Source organism: Vanellus vanellus, assembly GCF_965231255.1.
Source record: "Vanellus vanellus genome assembly, chromosome: 3".
NCBI classification, from domain to species: Eukaryota; Metazoa; Chordata; class Aves; order Charadriiformes; family Charadriidae; genus Vanellus; species Vanellus vanellus.
Window position 1 is genome coordinate 34,830,060 of NC_138907.1, and position 16,905 is coordinate 34,846,964.

The 16,905-nt window shown below is 42.2% G+C and overlaps 1 protein-coding gene across 1 annotated transcript in view; it reads right to left on the reverse strand.

The window, feature by feature from the left end:
* Positions 1-4,583: 4,583 nt before the first annotated feature.
* The window catches only part of GLP1R (glucagon like peptide 1 receptor), a gene marked incomplete at both ends in the record, with an annotated part of 92,002 nt that continues 79,680 nt past the window's right edge, over positions 4,584-16,905 (reverse strand). Inside the window, 5 exons of the mRNA XM_082480245.1 lie at positions 4,584-4,751; positions 9,389-9,430; positions 10,326-10,464; positions 14,292-14,380; positions 15,070-15,139. Coding sequence (XP_082336371.1) covers positions 4,584-4,751; positions 9,389-9,430; positions 10,326-10,464; positions 14,292-14,380; positions 15,070-15,139 — 508 coding nt within the window. The remainder of the gene's footprint in view (positions 4,752-9,388; positions 9,431-10,325; positions 10,465-14,291; positions 14,381-15,069; positions 15,140-16,905) is intronic.

Here is a 16,905-nt window from a genome sequence, read left to right on the forward strand (position 1 = left end):
AGCGGGCGCTGTGGTCTCGTTTCCTGGGGGGCCGGGGCCGGGCAGCAAACCCGCGGGCAGCTGGTTTCGCCGCTGTAGCAGCGGCACCCAGAGGTACGGCCTTTCCCACAGCTGTAGCTGTCAACTTGTCAGCTGGTGCATTTCAGCTCCTGCTGAGCTTTGCCACGAGTGGGTAAGAGGACGGTCGGTGTTTGATAACCCCTTTATAAAGTAGAATGGCCAACTGCTTGCCTTCCAACCACTGGCTAGAATCCTCTCTCTGAAGAAAAGACATGAGAAAAAGACTATCTGTATAGCTGAAATAGGCAGCTGCTGCTGTTTGCACTCACGTGTTGTATCTAACAAGGACATCTGATTTTGATTCAAGTTCCCCGTTCACTTCATATTACAGCTCTCATAGTTTGCGGTGTAAGCAAAAAAGATTTATTATTCCTGGCAGGTAATACACATTTTTCTCTAACCATCATTTTGAAAAAGATTAGGGTGAGTGTGCAGCAGACATGGAAATGCAAGAGGCCCTCAGGCAGAAGGGGATATGGCCTGTCATTAGATTCAGTCCCTCTAGCACAGCGCAGCTGACAACACTTCTCACCATCATCCCACACACTGTCAGGTATACTTCTTGTATGATCCACTGGTATTTTCAATATATAGATCATTGCATTAAAACAAATCATTAATTCATAGTGAAAAGCAGCTGATAGAGCTTATACCTATGAAGACTGAGGTGTGAAGAAAAGTCACAAATTGTTGTTTCAAATCCCGTTTCGTTATGCCTTTTCTAATTTAAGTTACACAGGGTACTCAGGCTTGACTTACTCAATGTTCCATAATGGTTAGGGAAACAAAAGGAAGCGTCTTTTATTGAATTTAATTGGACTGGAAAGAGAATAGTAGATTAAAGCACAAGTAATGTGTTTAATGTTCCTAAGCATCTCTCAGTAGCTCTCCACAGCACTCTCTTAGCTTCTAGTGTTGGTCTCTCGTATAAATTCCAGCAGAATTTTTGGATTTGCACACATTCCACCATCCTTTGGTAAAAACCCCTCAGAGTTCTCACTGATTCCTTCTGACTCTATGCAAATAACAGGCTGCATTTTGGTTTTTCTTAACATAGCCTCTGCAAGTTCAAAGGCCTTTTTGTGGCAGACACAGAGTTGCAAATATATCTTCTTTTGGAGAACCATGAACTGCGAGTCTTCCCGTTCTTATAAAGTGTTCTTCTAATTTCAGAGTTAGAAGTAGTCAGGTGATAGTTAAAGTAAATACATGAGTAAGTGACAGAATTTTGTGAGTTGAAACTTTATTCACAAGGATAAAAACAAACATAACTAATGTTTACAGGGAGTTGATAATCTGACATCTTAACAGTTAGATTCTGTGGGTGTTTTTTAAAACAAGGAAATACGTGCAAATAAATATTAAATATAAGGTAACATCCATGAAATTATAAAACTTTACAGCAGCAATGCTAGAAATGAAGTTCATTTGCTATAAACTCTAGTTACGTTATGTCCAGGTGAATTTATAGACTCTTCTATTTAATGCTTCTTGAAAAAAATTACCACAATAAGTGAGCATGAAGCTGAAAGGCACAAGAAATAAAAATTCACACACTTCATCTGTTCCAGTGCTTTGTGTTGCTTTGCTTATTTCATGCTACTAAAATAAATGCACATTATAAATTCAACAAAGGCTTATAAAAGGTTTTACTAAAGTAGATAAAGTATGATGGAGAAATTGGTGTTTAGGCCTTGCTGAAAGTACTTCTCAAAATACGCAGTTACTGTAATTCCGCTTTGGAGGCAATTACTTTCACTGAGTTGTTCCCTCAGTACTTAGAGGGGATTTACAAAGGTTTGAAGGAGTGAGAGCTTAATCAGAGAGGAAAAAAAAATTCCACTATAACCCTCTGCTTGGCTAAGATCTCACTTTGTCATCTTATTTTTCTCTTGGATTCTAACAAGGCAGAAGTTACAAAGGTAAGTTTGACATCCGGTGCTGGAGCTGTTCTCATGGGCCCAAAGCGCTCAGTTCTTAAGTGACAAAGGAGGGGCAAAAAGAGCCGAGTAACTCAAAAGCATATCAAACTGTTGCAAGAATCTTGTGACAGCAACTAAGTACAGGTTTATTACTATACATGTAAATACTCTTTATTCCTATGTCTGCCCTCTTTTATTTGTTACATACAGTTTTCCAGCATAATAGTGAGTTGAAATACCTCCGTAACTTCCTAGTGTCATAGCAAAACTATAATCTTGCTAACATCTGCCGAAGTAGCAGAAACTTTTTTTTTTCCAGGTTTGCACACAACTAAGCAGGGCCCTGGAAAACTAGCACCCACTCTTGAATATTCATGAGTGAAACGATTCCCTCCAGTGTGCATTATCATACAGCTGTAAATTTCATCTGTCATCATGCTGCCTGTTCACCAACCGGCGACTAACTATCAGTCTTTTCCTATTCAGAGCACTTAAGGGTAGATGTTTAAACAGAAACATCAAGCGTACTCTTTATGTATAGGAGGCTAATTAATTAACTTGCAGGACAGCAGTTAACATACAAACGTAGTAGTCAGGTATTGTATTGATGGTGACACGACACAGAAGCTAGTTATTAAATTTACAGAAGAACCTGAGGTGTTTCATTCCAAGGTCAGCTCTGCAACTGATGTTAGGAAGGCACGGCCTGGAAGCGGGCTGTGTAGAAGCCAGCATGCTTAGTGTACATAAGCCAGCCTGAGAACTGTGGTGGATTTCTACAAACATGTCTGACTTCCCCCCTGGAGCTCAATTACAAGCATTATAGCAGAAGAAGGTAACCCATCCTCTCTAATTCAATTCTAACCTGATGATTGTAAAACTAATCCACCCTGTTGGCAATTTGGATTCTAATACAATGATTAAATAATGCCATGCAAAGCAATCTAGCTTCAGGCAGGAAAGATGCTGAATTACATCCCAGAATATCCATCCAGTCCCCTTTCTTGGCAATGGGGGATGTGAACGCAACCGCAAAGAGACTTGAAAACTTTTTTTTTTTTCTCTCTCTCTGCAGTCTAACTGCTACGCCATGGAAGTTAGTGATTACAAGGCGGCTATGGACAGGGATATTCTCAGGGCTAGTCTTTGGCACCTTGCCTCTTTGTTGTATAGGGAGCCCGACTAACAGCTAAGTAAAGATATGTAAAGCTTGTTACTAAGTGATGTAATGCATCACGTCCTGCTTGTAAAGGTACCTCTCCTTTTTCTCCCCCAGCAACTCTTGTAAACATCAGGGAGGGTAACAGACAATGAGCAGTGTAGACGCGTTCACTGCAAGAGCCCTCGCAGTTTGAAACAGAGAAAATACCATTGAGTTTAGGATAGTTGTTTGGGGTGGATATTTTTTGAAACCTGCTGACGGCGGGCAGGCTGTGGAGGCGAAGGAAGAGGAGGAGGAGGAGGAGGAGGAGGAGGAGGGCAGCGCGCCCCGGGCGGGGCGGGGGTCGGGAGCTGTCCGCCGTGCTGAACCCGCAGCCTGCCGGAGAGCCGCCCTTCCGCCAGCCCGGGCGCGGCAGCCTGCGGGCACCTCTCGTCGGGAGAACACGAACAAGGCTGGAGGAGGAACAAAAGCGAGCCCAGGCTGTGAACTACCGAATCTTCTCCAAATAGGCGAAGGCTGGTAAGACCAGCTGTGGCCGCAAGCTGGCTTCTGTGTGTTTGCACCCACAAGAAGTAGAGTATAGCTTAGAATGAAAATACCCTCTTGAAGTGCAAGTCATAATCCCATCCCTGTTAACACCTGCGTGCCAGAGGCAGAGTACCATATAAAAACAGAAGAGCTGTGCATTTGCATTCACCTGTGTATTCAGCCCCATCCATGATACAGAGATAACACGCACCTATTAATAGCAGAAGAGGCCCCTACCAGATACTGGTTTTGGTTTGGTTTTTTTTTTTTTTTTTTTTTCAAGTGAAGCTTAAAAAGAGCATTCAGAAATGTACACCATGCTACCTGCTGTATTGATAGACCTTCAGGATGCTGTTACTTCACCTACCCAGAAAAGAGGTAAGCATATTTTCAACTTTAGCTTTAGGAAACTCTTACTACAAAACTGATTCTTCCCTAAAACACAAGTTATGTCCCAACTAAGTTCTTTATTTCTAAAACTGGTGATAGCACCTTACCTTATCCCCATAAAAGTCTAAATGTATTTTTTGGCAATAATCATATTCTGTATCCTTGTAATTTAATCAGTTGATCACTCAGCTCGCCCACTCAACAGTAATAAGCCATTGACCCTGTGGTTTCAGACTGGATCAATGCTATGCTTAAGTTTTGGACACCTGGAGGCCTTGTGTGCAAATAGGAAGAAAGTCTTAACTTACTTTAGATGTGATAAATTTTTCCTCTGATGTGTTGATTACATTAGCAGATTGCTTTCCCTAGAAACCTTTGTCCAACAGCCTGCAGGCAATGAGTAGCATATGCTTAAGTTTCTTGCTGGAGATGGCATACTTAAGCCACTTGCTTGGGTATTTAAGGGTTTTCAGGTATATTATACAGTTCATTGTTCTCAGTCTGATTCACCTGCAGAAGCCTTAGCTGAATGTGGCCTGACAAGTGGCAGCATAGACACTACTGCCTACTGTGCCTCCACTACTGATGCTGTTGGCTGGACACTTCAGAGGTTTCATACTGCTGTCTCTCTGGACATACAAATGTTCCAATCTCCAGCGCTCCCAGCTTTTCCGAAACTCCATCTGAACCTAACAGAAGCAAAGAAAGAAAACAAAAGGAATGAATGTAGAACTAATCAAGACCTTTAAGTGACTCCACTAGAAAAGTGCAAGGAAAAATAAAGACACCAAACTACTGAGAAAAGCTGGCAATGCTTTAAACCTGCAATATTATTGCTTCAAATTATCCATTTATCTTATTAGTCCATTGTAGGGTATTCTATATTTAAAACAATGACACCATTTACTTTCACTTGTAGAAATACAGCTCTTCTATGCACCAAGAAATCTTATCTTCATTATTTTATTCTAAATTGTATTCAGCTGCAATACTGAATGTACTCTATGCTCTACCACTACTAACAATCAAGTTGATTTTGCTTATCAGCTATGAAATGACTGAAAAGACTGGCTTCCTGCTCAATACTGTCACCACAGGTATCCTTAAGAGTTCCATTTTAACTTCTGGTTTGATTTAAACAGCATTATGTCTTGGATTATTTTTGTTCTTTGAATATTTACATTTTTTTTATTCCATACAAAAATGAAGATTAATTCAGAATTGAAAAACCAACAATTAAGCAAGTTAAAGACTATACCTTCCCCCCTCTTTCTAGATAACAGTTATAATCTCTCGTTCCAGATACTAGTTTTTTTTAAAGTTACAAAATATGCTCATCCAGTCACAGATTCTGGATTAAACTGTGTAACCCCTATACTCATTTGGAAGTTTATCCAGAGTCTTGTAATTGCTGCACAAGCAAGAACACAATTTAGATCTTCCTGTTCCATGGGCAAAGTTCTTAGCACTTGACTGAAGTAAGAACCTCCATTAGCTTTTAACACATAAGGCAGAGGACATAAAATTGAACCTTTTTTACCCTATTTAGAAAAAAGCAGGAGTGCAACTACAGCAATCAATTCATTATGGTGCGTACTTCAGCCTGGAAGTAACTTCAGTGTAGGTGGGTCACTCAAGTGAGCCTTCTCCGAAGGCTCTTTTTCTTTCCTTTTAGGGTCTGGTAGTGACCACCAAGAGACTAAATAGGTTGATGGTAGTTCCTGCACAGGCCTGTCATCATACCCACACTGCTGAAACCTTCATGCTCTGAGGGAGACTTCCTAAGGAACCAGGTGCTGTATGTCTGTCTTCTCTGCTTGTTCATTGAGAAATACTGAATCTGGGAGGCAGCCCTAAAAAAGGTGCAAAGCCTTACAGAACCAATTGTCTTCCCTTGGTGGTTACCTCTAGCAGTGCTTGTCAGCTCTGGGCTACAGCCCTTGCACTGAATACTGTCCTGGTTGGAACCAACTGCATCTCTGCATTTCTGACAATGGAATCTGTCCCTCCAGTATCACAACCAAATGGGACGGAAGAAAAGATGCTGAGGTAGAAGCTTGCATTTTAGTGTGATAACTGTGGGTTGTGTCAAAAGCTGCACAGAGACACCAGAAAAAGACAGTGTGTCTGGGACAGCTTGGCATAGAAGAATGAAGAAGAACATCTTGATAAAGACAGAAAAGGAAGCAGGGACCATACTGTCCGCAGGGTAAGAACTGACCGTATTACCACCCCAGTACTTGGTACCTTCTGTGGGCATGGAAAACAGCTGGTTTAATAGGCAGCACTGGGAAAAAGCAGTTGTAGACATTTACAAGCAGATCCTGAAAGAAGGCATGAATGTACTTACTGACAGAGTAAGTCAATGAGCAATAGAAACGGGTATCTTAGAATCAGTCAAAAAGAGGAAATGAGTCTTCAATCTGGCTGGACATGACATGCTGTATCCTAGAGCTATGATACAAATAGCCTGCAAGATTGAGATGAAGCGAATGGAAAGACCCGAACAAAAAACTATATCAGAGATGATGACTTAGGAATGGATCTAGATGACAGAATATTAGTTTTCTCTCCAGAGGTTAGGGAAAGGGTAAAGGGCAGTTTTGCTGTCTGTGTTGAATTGAGTTTTTGCCTAGACAGCTGTGAATATATGACCGAGGGAATAGGTTAAGGTTTATTTTGTAAAGAGGCAGTTCTTGAGCACAGAAGTAGATCTACAGATCTTTCAGCAAAATAATTAGCCTAGTAACTTCCATGTGTGGGTAAGATTAACCAGAAATAAGCTATACAGGGAAAAGGGAACCAAGAACAAAGCTCCCACGAGAAAGGGGAAGAAGGAAATTTTTGATGTAGAATATTTTAAAAGAGAAAATGAAGAGGCATGAGAACTTAAAAAGATGGTCATGGAGGTTAAAGGTGGAGAAGACTTTTCACAGAGAGCAGCTGACTGAACTTAATGCAGCTAATGGGCAAGGATGTTGAGAGTGTGCCAATGAATTTGGAGTCTGATGACAAAAAAGTTCAACTTTGGAAAAATAACATCTCAACAAATCATAGTGAAAGGAAAGCAGGTCTGAAATTGGGTTGAATGGAGCTGGTGGAGGAGTTCAATGGATAGTCTGTATATAGAATGAAAAGAAAGAAAAGACGATTGGGCAGCAATTAAAAAAATTCAGGAGTCCTGGAGTCAGGAGAGATTCTTTTAAGGTAGGATTCAGTGAAATGTACTTCTATTGTGATAGGAAGGAGGCAAAAAGGAGAAGCAAGAGTACAGAGAATGAAACTTCATTCAGCTTAAAGTAATTCTGGAGGAAAGCAGCAACATTTCTGGTTAGAGTATTTCTTGTAGAAAGCAACACTAACTACAGAAAACCTGATCATATTAAGCCCAGTTTATTTTTCAGAGAATACTGGTGATAACAGGCAATCTGATGAGACCCTGCCACTTGCCTCAGAGCATTATCAGAGAAAAAAACAGAATCTTTCAGGTGAAACATGACTGAACATATTTTAATGTTCCTCCATAAGTAGATACTACAAATGGACAGTAATATAACTTCTAGCTTTGTTTCTACTCTTGAAGGCACCAGGACTTGCAAAAATCCTTTTCGTGCTGTATGGTTGAGGAAAAAGAAAAGGAGTCAGTGAGTGTCACAGACAAAAATAAAAATATAGACCATATAGCAAACAAGGGTAGGCTTCAGGCACATATAGTCTGTCAGAAGAAAAACAGTTTGAAAACCAAGAATTTCGCATATCATTTAGGAAAGAAATAGAAAGGACTTGACCTAATCAAATGCTTTACATGAATTTATTTCATGGATGCTGATGACTGGGCTTGACAAAATCTTTCTCCCTTCTTTTAACAGGAGTTGGAAGGAGCAAAATAATTCATTCTATATTGTCTGTCAGCTTTCTGTGAAGCTGAGCTCATTGTGGTTAGATTTTACATTACGTTACAAAGGCAAGAGAACTATAGCAACAAGAGATTTGGAGGACCCCTTACAAATGTAGATAGGCTACTTCACAGGAAGTTCCCTCAAATGAAAGAAGCCTACCAGTTTCAGGGTTTGGAATAAAGTTTGGGCTATGGCGTAACTTTGCCGTTGTATCACATGGAGGAAATTATTGGGCATTACTCATGAGATGCCTGGCTGGAGCTGCAGAGGGGATGTATGAGCAAAGGCCAAAGAGAATCAGAAGAACTACACGATGCACCAGCAGACAGTAATGCATTTCAGACCTGTAAAGCTGTGCAAGGGATTTGAAATGAAAATTCTCTAATTCATGCTTGAGCAAAGCCTGCTGCTACCCACCTCTGACTTTTGTAAGCAGTACAATTAACACATTCACTTAAACAAAATCTTACCCACAAGCTACAAAAGTGAAAAGTCTCCTGCAGGGCTTATGTCAGGATGCCTGCTGCTTTTCTGTTGACTCCAGCCTGGCTATAATGACACAAGTAGAACATTTTTCCACTGATTCCAATTCCTTGATGAGGCCTATCTCTCAATAGGTGACCCCGAATTACTATGTCAGGTTTAAAAGTAGATTTAGCACACGTGTAAAACACATTGGTGTGCATTAAGCTTAATAATGCGATGCCAAATTAGTAGTGTTTGCTTCCCTTGCAAACCTGGCTGCTGAATGAATAATAGTAACCACTTGGAAGGTAATGTGAGAGATTCCTGCAACACAGAAACAGAACAATACTCTTTCCCCCAACAGGGCTGGGATTCAGCAGAAGCCATAGAAGATGCTACTTGCAATCAGTTAACTCCTGGCTACATTTCTTCTGGGCCTGTGGGAGACCTCACCACTCCATTAAGTTCAGTTTGAAGGGGAGCACGATGAGGTCCTTCAAGTAGCTGGGCCACGGGAAAACCAAATGAAACCAAACTGCGTGGGCATTAGCCAAGAGGACTCTACAACCTCACCAGCCAGTTGAGCTGAGCTCTCAGAATAACACGACCTCTACTCCCACATCCACCGAAAAAAAGCAAGTAAGAAACACTATGAGACAGATTAAGAAGAGCAGCTATAATTCTTAACAAAAGAAAAGCTCCAGCAGTGCAAACTACACAATTTTGAGCAAGACAACTTGCAAGATTTCACGTCTACAAATAGTGGCCCTAAATTATACTGCCCGAATTCCCTCCAACAACATTTGTCTGAGGAGTCATTCTGTGTAGCTGTACAGAGGAGAGTCTGTAACAAAAGTAAAAGTCCTGAACAAGAACAATTTAGCAGTTCAAGACCATTTTCCATTTCCTTTCCCTATAGTGGATGTTGATAAGGCAAATTGGAACACTAGTGTCTTTCTTACCTCATTATTGATGAAACAGTAGAGAATTGCAACCATCAGCCCCTGAAATCAACAAAAACCAGAAGAGCAGTGAGCAGAGCAGTTCCCCTGCTTTGCCAAACAAACTTGCAGAGTGCTAGAGGCTCCACACTGGCACGGTGAGAGAAAACCAAGGTGGAGACAATCTGTGGTTCCCAACAGGTCTGATAGCAGAGGAGAGGTTTGACCAAACTATGTCTCAAAGCACGTGATCTTAGGGGAAAGCAAGTACTGTTTTCTTCAACTTGTTATTTTTTTTCTAAAGATTCCTTTCCCCTTCTTTTTCCTTACCTGGTTTCTAGTTATAAGCACTTTGTAAGGAAACAATTCCCAGTGATCTCAAATAGACCTCTGTGCTTGATAAACAGGGAATGAGTGGGTGAGCAGGGAAGCTAGAAGAATAATGATTCTCTTAGACAAGGAGACTCTTTTGAAATGGTCTTACCTAAGGTAACAGCTAAATAAAAATCACAGTAAACCTACATCCTCCTCACATGCAGTTACAGCTGTAGACAGCTACCTCTCACGGCACAGATTTTCCAAGGAGCATCAAAAACACTAGAGAAAGCACAACATTTGCTTTCAGCAATGCCATTATATAATTACAGGAAATCACAGGCAATTTCATTATTGCCTTGAGGTGTCCCATAGGAAGTAGATATTAATACGTGGATAGGAATACCAGTTTATTGCAGTAAATTTAAGACATTGAAAATAAGAGTAGGGGATACTAACATCTAAGTTGGCTATTAAAATTTAGTCCTCATACATTCCCTTCCACTGCCATAATCCTGTAATACCCAGTGCTAAATTGAGAAATATAAAGAACAGGGAACATGCAATGAATAAGAGAGAAAGCAGGTCCCCAAACAGCAGTTAAGAAAATATCTTATCCACATACGCACAGCGTAAGCGCTACCTGGAAAGAAGCAAAGGAGAGTTCAGTAAAAAGCTTCACAAAGCGCAGCATCCCTCTGGCATGCTCATCAGTAATAAAGGCAAAGATGACCTCATGGGTCCCCAGCAGCGGGATCAGAGTCAACGTAGACTTGGCCAGCCTAAGATCACAAAGAAAGAAAAAAAAAGACAATGCCACTGAGTAGATCATTGCCGATCCCAATGGTCACTGGGAGTCACTGTTTCTGCATTCTGCTTCTGACACGCTCTCAACTTTGGTAAGTGACTCCACCGCTTTATGTTGCAGGGTCCTCCTCCAGAGGCTGCAGAAAAAAAAAGTAAAATAAAAATCCTCAAAATAACATTAGTAGGTTCCAACATGTTTTAACTACCCCTGCCACTGCACTGCAGACCACTTCCTGCTGTGAGCAAAGCTCTGTATTTAGCGGTTGGACGCATTTCACCTGGAAAAGCTTCTTCCAAACTCAGGAGCAGTTCATGTGCTTTCTTGAACCCAAGATATCTTCTTGTGTATCTGTTTCCCCACCTATAAGTGGGAAAGCTTAGCAAAACCTACCTTGTTGACGGCCTGAAAAAATAATCAATTAATTGCTGGAATCTTTTAAAAATAACTTGGCAAAGGGGGAAGTACTTGCTATTCCTTCCCACCTCTGTGGTGTGTTAAGTCTGTAAAACATTGTAACTAACCATAACCGCAGAACACTTTGTCAAAGCAGTTAAACTGTCTTAAAGTGAATGATGACTCCATGGTTTAAACAGCAAATTCAAAGACACAGCTAGCAAAGGAAAAAAGACAAACCAACCTGAAATAAAACATTTTTCACCAGTGAGAGAGCAATGCTCAGGGATACAACCACAGGAAAACATTCACAAAAATGGTCCTTAACTCTCTTTTGATAGACATACATGCTAGCCACCCAACAGGATAATGAAAGATGCCTGAGTCTCACATAGGGCTACCCTGGGCCTCAGAACCTACCAAACATCTCACAAAAATCTGTCTTGAGACAATTCAGTAGATACAAAATCACTCAACTAGCAGGGCTGCCAGTACTTCATAGATCTTGTGTGCCCTAGGGCTGTTGGCTGCTATTCTGAATCATGTAATCATTCAGGTTGGAAGGGACCTCTGGAAATCTCTGGTCCAAGTCCAGTTCACAGCAGGTTACTCAGGGCTGCGTCCAGCCAAGGTTTGAATATCTCCAAGGTCCTCCACAGCCCCTCTGGGCCTCTCTTCCAGCGTCAGACCACTCTCACTGTGATTTTTTTTTTTTTCACCTCTGACACGCAATTGAAATTTCTCTTGCTACAACTTGTGACCTCTGCCCCTTGTCCTTTCATTGTGCACCTCTGAAAAGACTCCAGCTCCATCTTCTGTATAACCACCACTAGGTAGCTGAAGACTGTAATTAAATCCTTGCTTAGTCTTCTGTTCTTCAGACTGAATAAACCCAGTTTTCAGCACCTCCTTCTATGTCACCTGGTCCAGCCCCTGAACTAGCTTGGTGCAAAACTGAGGCAAATCCCAAGGGGTTGGAGGGGCAGGACACAATGTCTTTCTGTACCTGGACACAGAAGCAGTGTCGCAAGTGCTGAATGGAGGGGATCAGTCACTTTCCTTGACTTTCTGGCTACGCTCTTGCTAGTGCGGCCCAGTATACGGACAGCCTACGCTGTCACAGGGGCACACTGCTGAATCATGTTCAACCTGTTGTCCTGCAGCATCCCTGGGTCTTCTGTAAAGTTGCTTTCTACCCAGTCAGCGCCCGTCCTGTACTGCTGGGTGGGGTTATTATATACCAAGTGCAAGGCTCCTCATCCACTGACCTGCCACCGTCCTTGGTACACAAGGACCGAGGGATGGCAGATCAAAGCAACTATTGAAATTAAACAGTTTACACATACAGGCAAGCAGAAATATATACGCCTGGTGGACCTAGATGGATCGTTGCACTGTGGGGTAGGGAGCTTGTTTAAATGAGCACCTTACCAGCAACTCTTGTGATGGAGGCCCTGCTCCACCACCACTTGCCTGAGATAGAGGTAGAAGCAGGAAGCTGATGCTGAATTGGCTCTGGAGACACTGCCTGGCTAAAAAAAAGGGAGTTGTGTAGGTGTACAGCAAACCTCTAGTTTATTTAATGAATGCTAATTGTTCTAGATGGGATAGTTGGAGAGCTCTGCATTAAACAGGAAGCCACCCAAAATCCTATGAAAAAGCTTCCTGGGTAATTAAGACCTCCCTAAAGAAAATCCTTTCCCTAAGTAAGGGAGAAGTTTCTTCACAACTCCACTCCAGCCCTTCAACAGAGAAAGGATTTGCTGCCATACCATACCGAACAGTGAGCTCTCTTTTTGTCAACTGAATGGGCAACAGGAGAGAGACAGAGGAAAGACTGGCCTGAGGGCAAAACACTCTTCTTTCCATACACGAACTATCTAAACTAGTGGCTTTCTAGGGCACCTAGACCAGTCCTTGTTTAAAAGAACACTTTCCAACATGGCAGTTCTGTCTTCCCTCCACTTAAAATCTTTCCCAGTCTTTTTGAGCAGAAAAAAAAAAGGCGGGGAGGAGGATTCTGATTCAGGAATCTCTGGCTACTGGTCTTGTTATCAGATGCACACCAATGAACTGAACTCTTTTGGGTAAAAGACCTCCCCCCCAAGGCTTCGGGCTATAAAAACTAACCTCCATAAGGACATCCAAGACTATAGTCTTTCTGTGAAGAAGGCTCTGCTGGGTAAATCCTTTCCTGATGAAGCCTTTCTGTTTACACAGCAGATTCTTGAACGTGAAACATGAAGAAATGAACAAACATGCACCTCAGAAATGGCTCAGCTGCATCAAACCTTGCTGCTGCTCGCAGAAGTCACGAGGGCAAGGGCTTTCTCCCTTGACAGGGTAACTTTGCAGTCAGATTTTTAAATGGCTTCAAGCTATCAGAGCTGGAAAATCCTTCCCTTTCCACCCCAGCAAATTTTACCCTGGCAAATAAAGGTCACGCGTATTCAAAATGACAGTAGGCATGAAAGCAAAGCCTACACCTCACTAAAAGGAGTCCTTTTCTCTGTTTTGAGCTCTAAACACACATTATGATTTCCGAAATTTCACGGAAGGTAAAGAAGGTAGGTAACATAGAAGGCAACTCTAAACTCAGATGAGAACACACCACAACACATGCTGTGTCTAGCTTAGAAGGCTGCAGCAGTGAAATACTCAACTTCAAACTAGCAAAGTCAACCATCAGGAGCAGCCTGGCTACCACAGCATGCAGGCTCCCCACTGTTTAATTCACCCTATTGCTAACTTGTTATTTCTACATTATTTTTCAGACTGCAATACAGAAATATTCTCCAAGACGCAGAAATGAAAGATGTGACCGTCAATCTTAGCAAGGTGATTAAATAACAGAAAGAATACACACACGGACAGCGTGAAGCCTGCAAAAATAAAAATTGAACACTACTGTGGTAAATCTGACATGTCTCTTGAAACATCATATGCATTCAAGATTGAAAGTTTGTCCCAGTAACAACTGGAAAGAAGAACAAGGAGCAATACTTAAAATGTCCCCCCGTCTTGATCTTCACTGAAGTTAAAAGCTTTATTTCCATCACTCATGTTTTTTTCAAATTATGTGAAGTACTTGCATGTGCTGCAAGTATTTAAAAAATAGCTGCTTAATTAATATTCATCCAGTATTATGAAGGCTGTAAAGAGATGAACTCAGAGATCAAGCCTTCTGTTTATCTAGAACATAGGTATAACACCTGCCCTGGCTTCACCAGAAGGCTTCTCTGGGGACCGATTGTCCAAGCAGTCATACCAATGTGTGACACCACACCTGTGCATTACTCAAGGCCTGTGATCTTCAATCACCTTTGTCAATACACTACTTTTCACCTACCTCCTTGTCTACTTCCATTTTGAGAGGCACAGAAAGTGTCAGACCACTAAACGACATACCTGCATTTTATGTCAGTTTTGCACATCAAATTAGCCTGTAGTTTGGAGATGATGATGCATATAACTCTGATAAAGATCAGGAAATTTACCTGGAAAAAATGAAAGATGGATCTATATCATCATCAAAGAACACATGTGCGTAAGGGTTTAAACCAGCTGGTTTATGGATGCACGTGTAGGTCCCTGTGCATCCTGCTACTCTGCAGGTGCAGAATTTGCCATGGAATTCAACTCCTTGCTAAGGAATTGTGCTCTGAATACACCCCCTGTGAATGCACAAACACAGGCAGCTCACTAAACAAATAGGGGAGCTTCCCTACATCTCTGGGGAGTGAGACACAGTAAAGGTGGGGGCTGTCCCATTTGCCTCGTCTGGAGGTCTAAGACTGCCACAATATCGTGGCTGCAGAACATGGCATTTCTCCACAATGCCACATAATTTGTACCTGGACAATTATCTTCTGCCTCCCTGTACTACCTGTCGCAGCTTTCCCCGTGCCGTTAACTGGCTTGCTGCGGCATGCTGTGTTGTTCTCTCGTACTGCCACTGCAACAGCATGTGGCCAAATTAAACAAACAAAACGCTAGTTGGGAATTCCAGTGACAGAAACCAATTTGGCTTCACAAAATCACATTTCTAAATGAAAATGTCAATACCCTCAAAGGTTATTTAGCCTTTGGACATACACAACAGCCACGTGCACATCTGCTGTCTGCACTACATCATGTCCTGTTCTCATGGAAGTCTGTCAGTTTGCCGCACACGCCCCATACTCACCCCAATGGCGATGAGAATGGGCAGTCTGATGATCAGCCAGTAATTCATGTTATAGTTTCTGGTCCAGCAACTAGGCAGACGGCAAAAAGAGGGAGCCAAGAAGAAAAAGTTTCAGTACGTTACTAAAATCTCTCGCTTTTCATTCGGTGACAGCAATGCAGATGGAAAACAATATTGAGGACTAGATACCAGGAAAGCACATCACATGCTGACATGGAAACAGATGCATTGCTTCTTAGAAACACTGAATGCTTTGTGCTATTGCAGCTATCATAATCCAACTGGATACTACTCGGCTGCCTTTCTTGCCCACTAATGGATAGCTCTCCTCCACAATTTGCTATGAATTATCATCAGTTAATTGTGAAGATTCACTGCATTAAAACCAAGGTCAAATTTGTCATGTGGCTGAAAGGAGAAGGGGGGAAGCTGAGTCAGAACTTTCCTGTGTGGTTCCTATCCTCCTCTTTCCGCATTATTTTTTATTACTTTTCAGTCTCCAGTGTCAGGTCATCTTATTATTTAACTGTTTGTCAGTTCCTTATCCCATTACCTACCATAACTTTTATCAATATTTAGACCATTCATCTATTTTATTTGTCCGTACTTTCAAAAAGGACCTACTAATTTCAACTAGGAGAAAAAGGCAACTAAGGCAGCAAACTCCAGTTCCTTCAGTGCATATATGTAGGTTTCAGGCCCAAAAGGAGTTTTAAAAGTTATAAGCGAGTAAAATCAAAGACGGGAGCAATAGTTCCCGACTTCTGTTGGCCAGCTGTGCCCTCTGCCGAGACAGTAACATGCTGCAGGCAAGATAATACTTCATTCTCCCCGTAAGTCTCACTTTAGCTTTCTAAATTCCTATGTCCTTGAGCAATACTGGAGAACAATCACAAGAAAAGCGATGCCTGAAAGCCACGGTTTGGGATCTCTGGTTCAAAGTGAACTTTACGCTGGGAGGTTTGTACATCTGGTTCTTTTAGGCCCCACCCTGGCCGCAGCCAGCCACCCCCGACTGTATGATGGCCCATGCGAGTGCCCAATGGCCCAGGCGCTGGGGCAGTGTTCACATGCCACTTCGCTTGTTGCTGCAGCGACGGCGTTCTTAATATTTCTATGAAGTAACTTTGTTAGCCTCCTGCCATATTGCTCAGCGTTACTCAAAAGCAACAGTCTTTAGGAAAGCCAGCAGGTTTCTGAGCTACGCAGGCTGTGCAACATAAACTATGAAAGAGGACTACAGAAAACATAGGTTCCTTCACAAAACGAGTTGCTCTTCGTCTCCAAATCTCATCTGCCAAAACATATATACGCTCAGTTTTCCTCAAGTTTTCTCAACGGGCCTATGAAACTTCAGTTAGGGTGATGTCGGTGGAGAGTAAACCCTCCTCAACCTTGTAGTGGGACAGTCAGCTTGGGAGAACCTAGCAAACTGTGCAGTACGTGGTAGGGATCCGGGCTACACCACCACACCCGCAAGCGCTCACATAGTGGAGAGGAAGGTGAAGCAGCTTGGCTGCAGCAACTCTGTGTTCCCCTGCAGGTACCACACGCCCAAGAAGGGCTCAGGATTCCATTTTTCCTTTCAATTTCAGTTCGGTGCATATAACAAGCAGATTATTGCAACCTGCGGCTCCACAACCTACGATGCAATTGCATTTTAGATACCGGAGAAGAAAGGTGTGTGTATTGTATGCAGTCAGCATACCTGAGGTGGAATCTGAGTAACAGAAGAACTTAATTGGTACGCGTGACTGTGAGCTTTCAAAATTAATTTTGTTCAAACCTCTCAAGACCAGTGGGATAATAGGCATGGCTGGAAGCGGAGTTCTAATT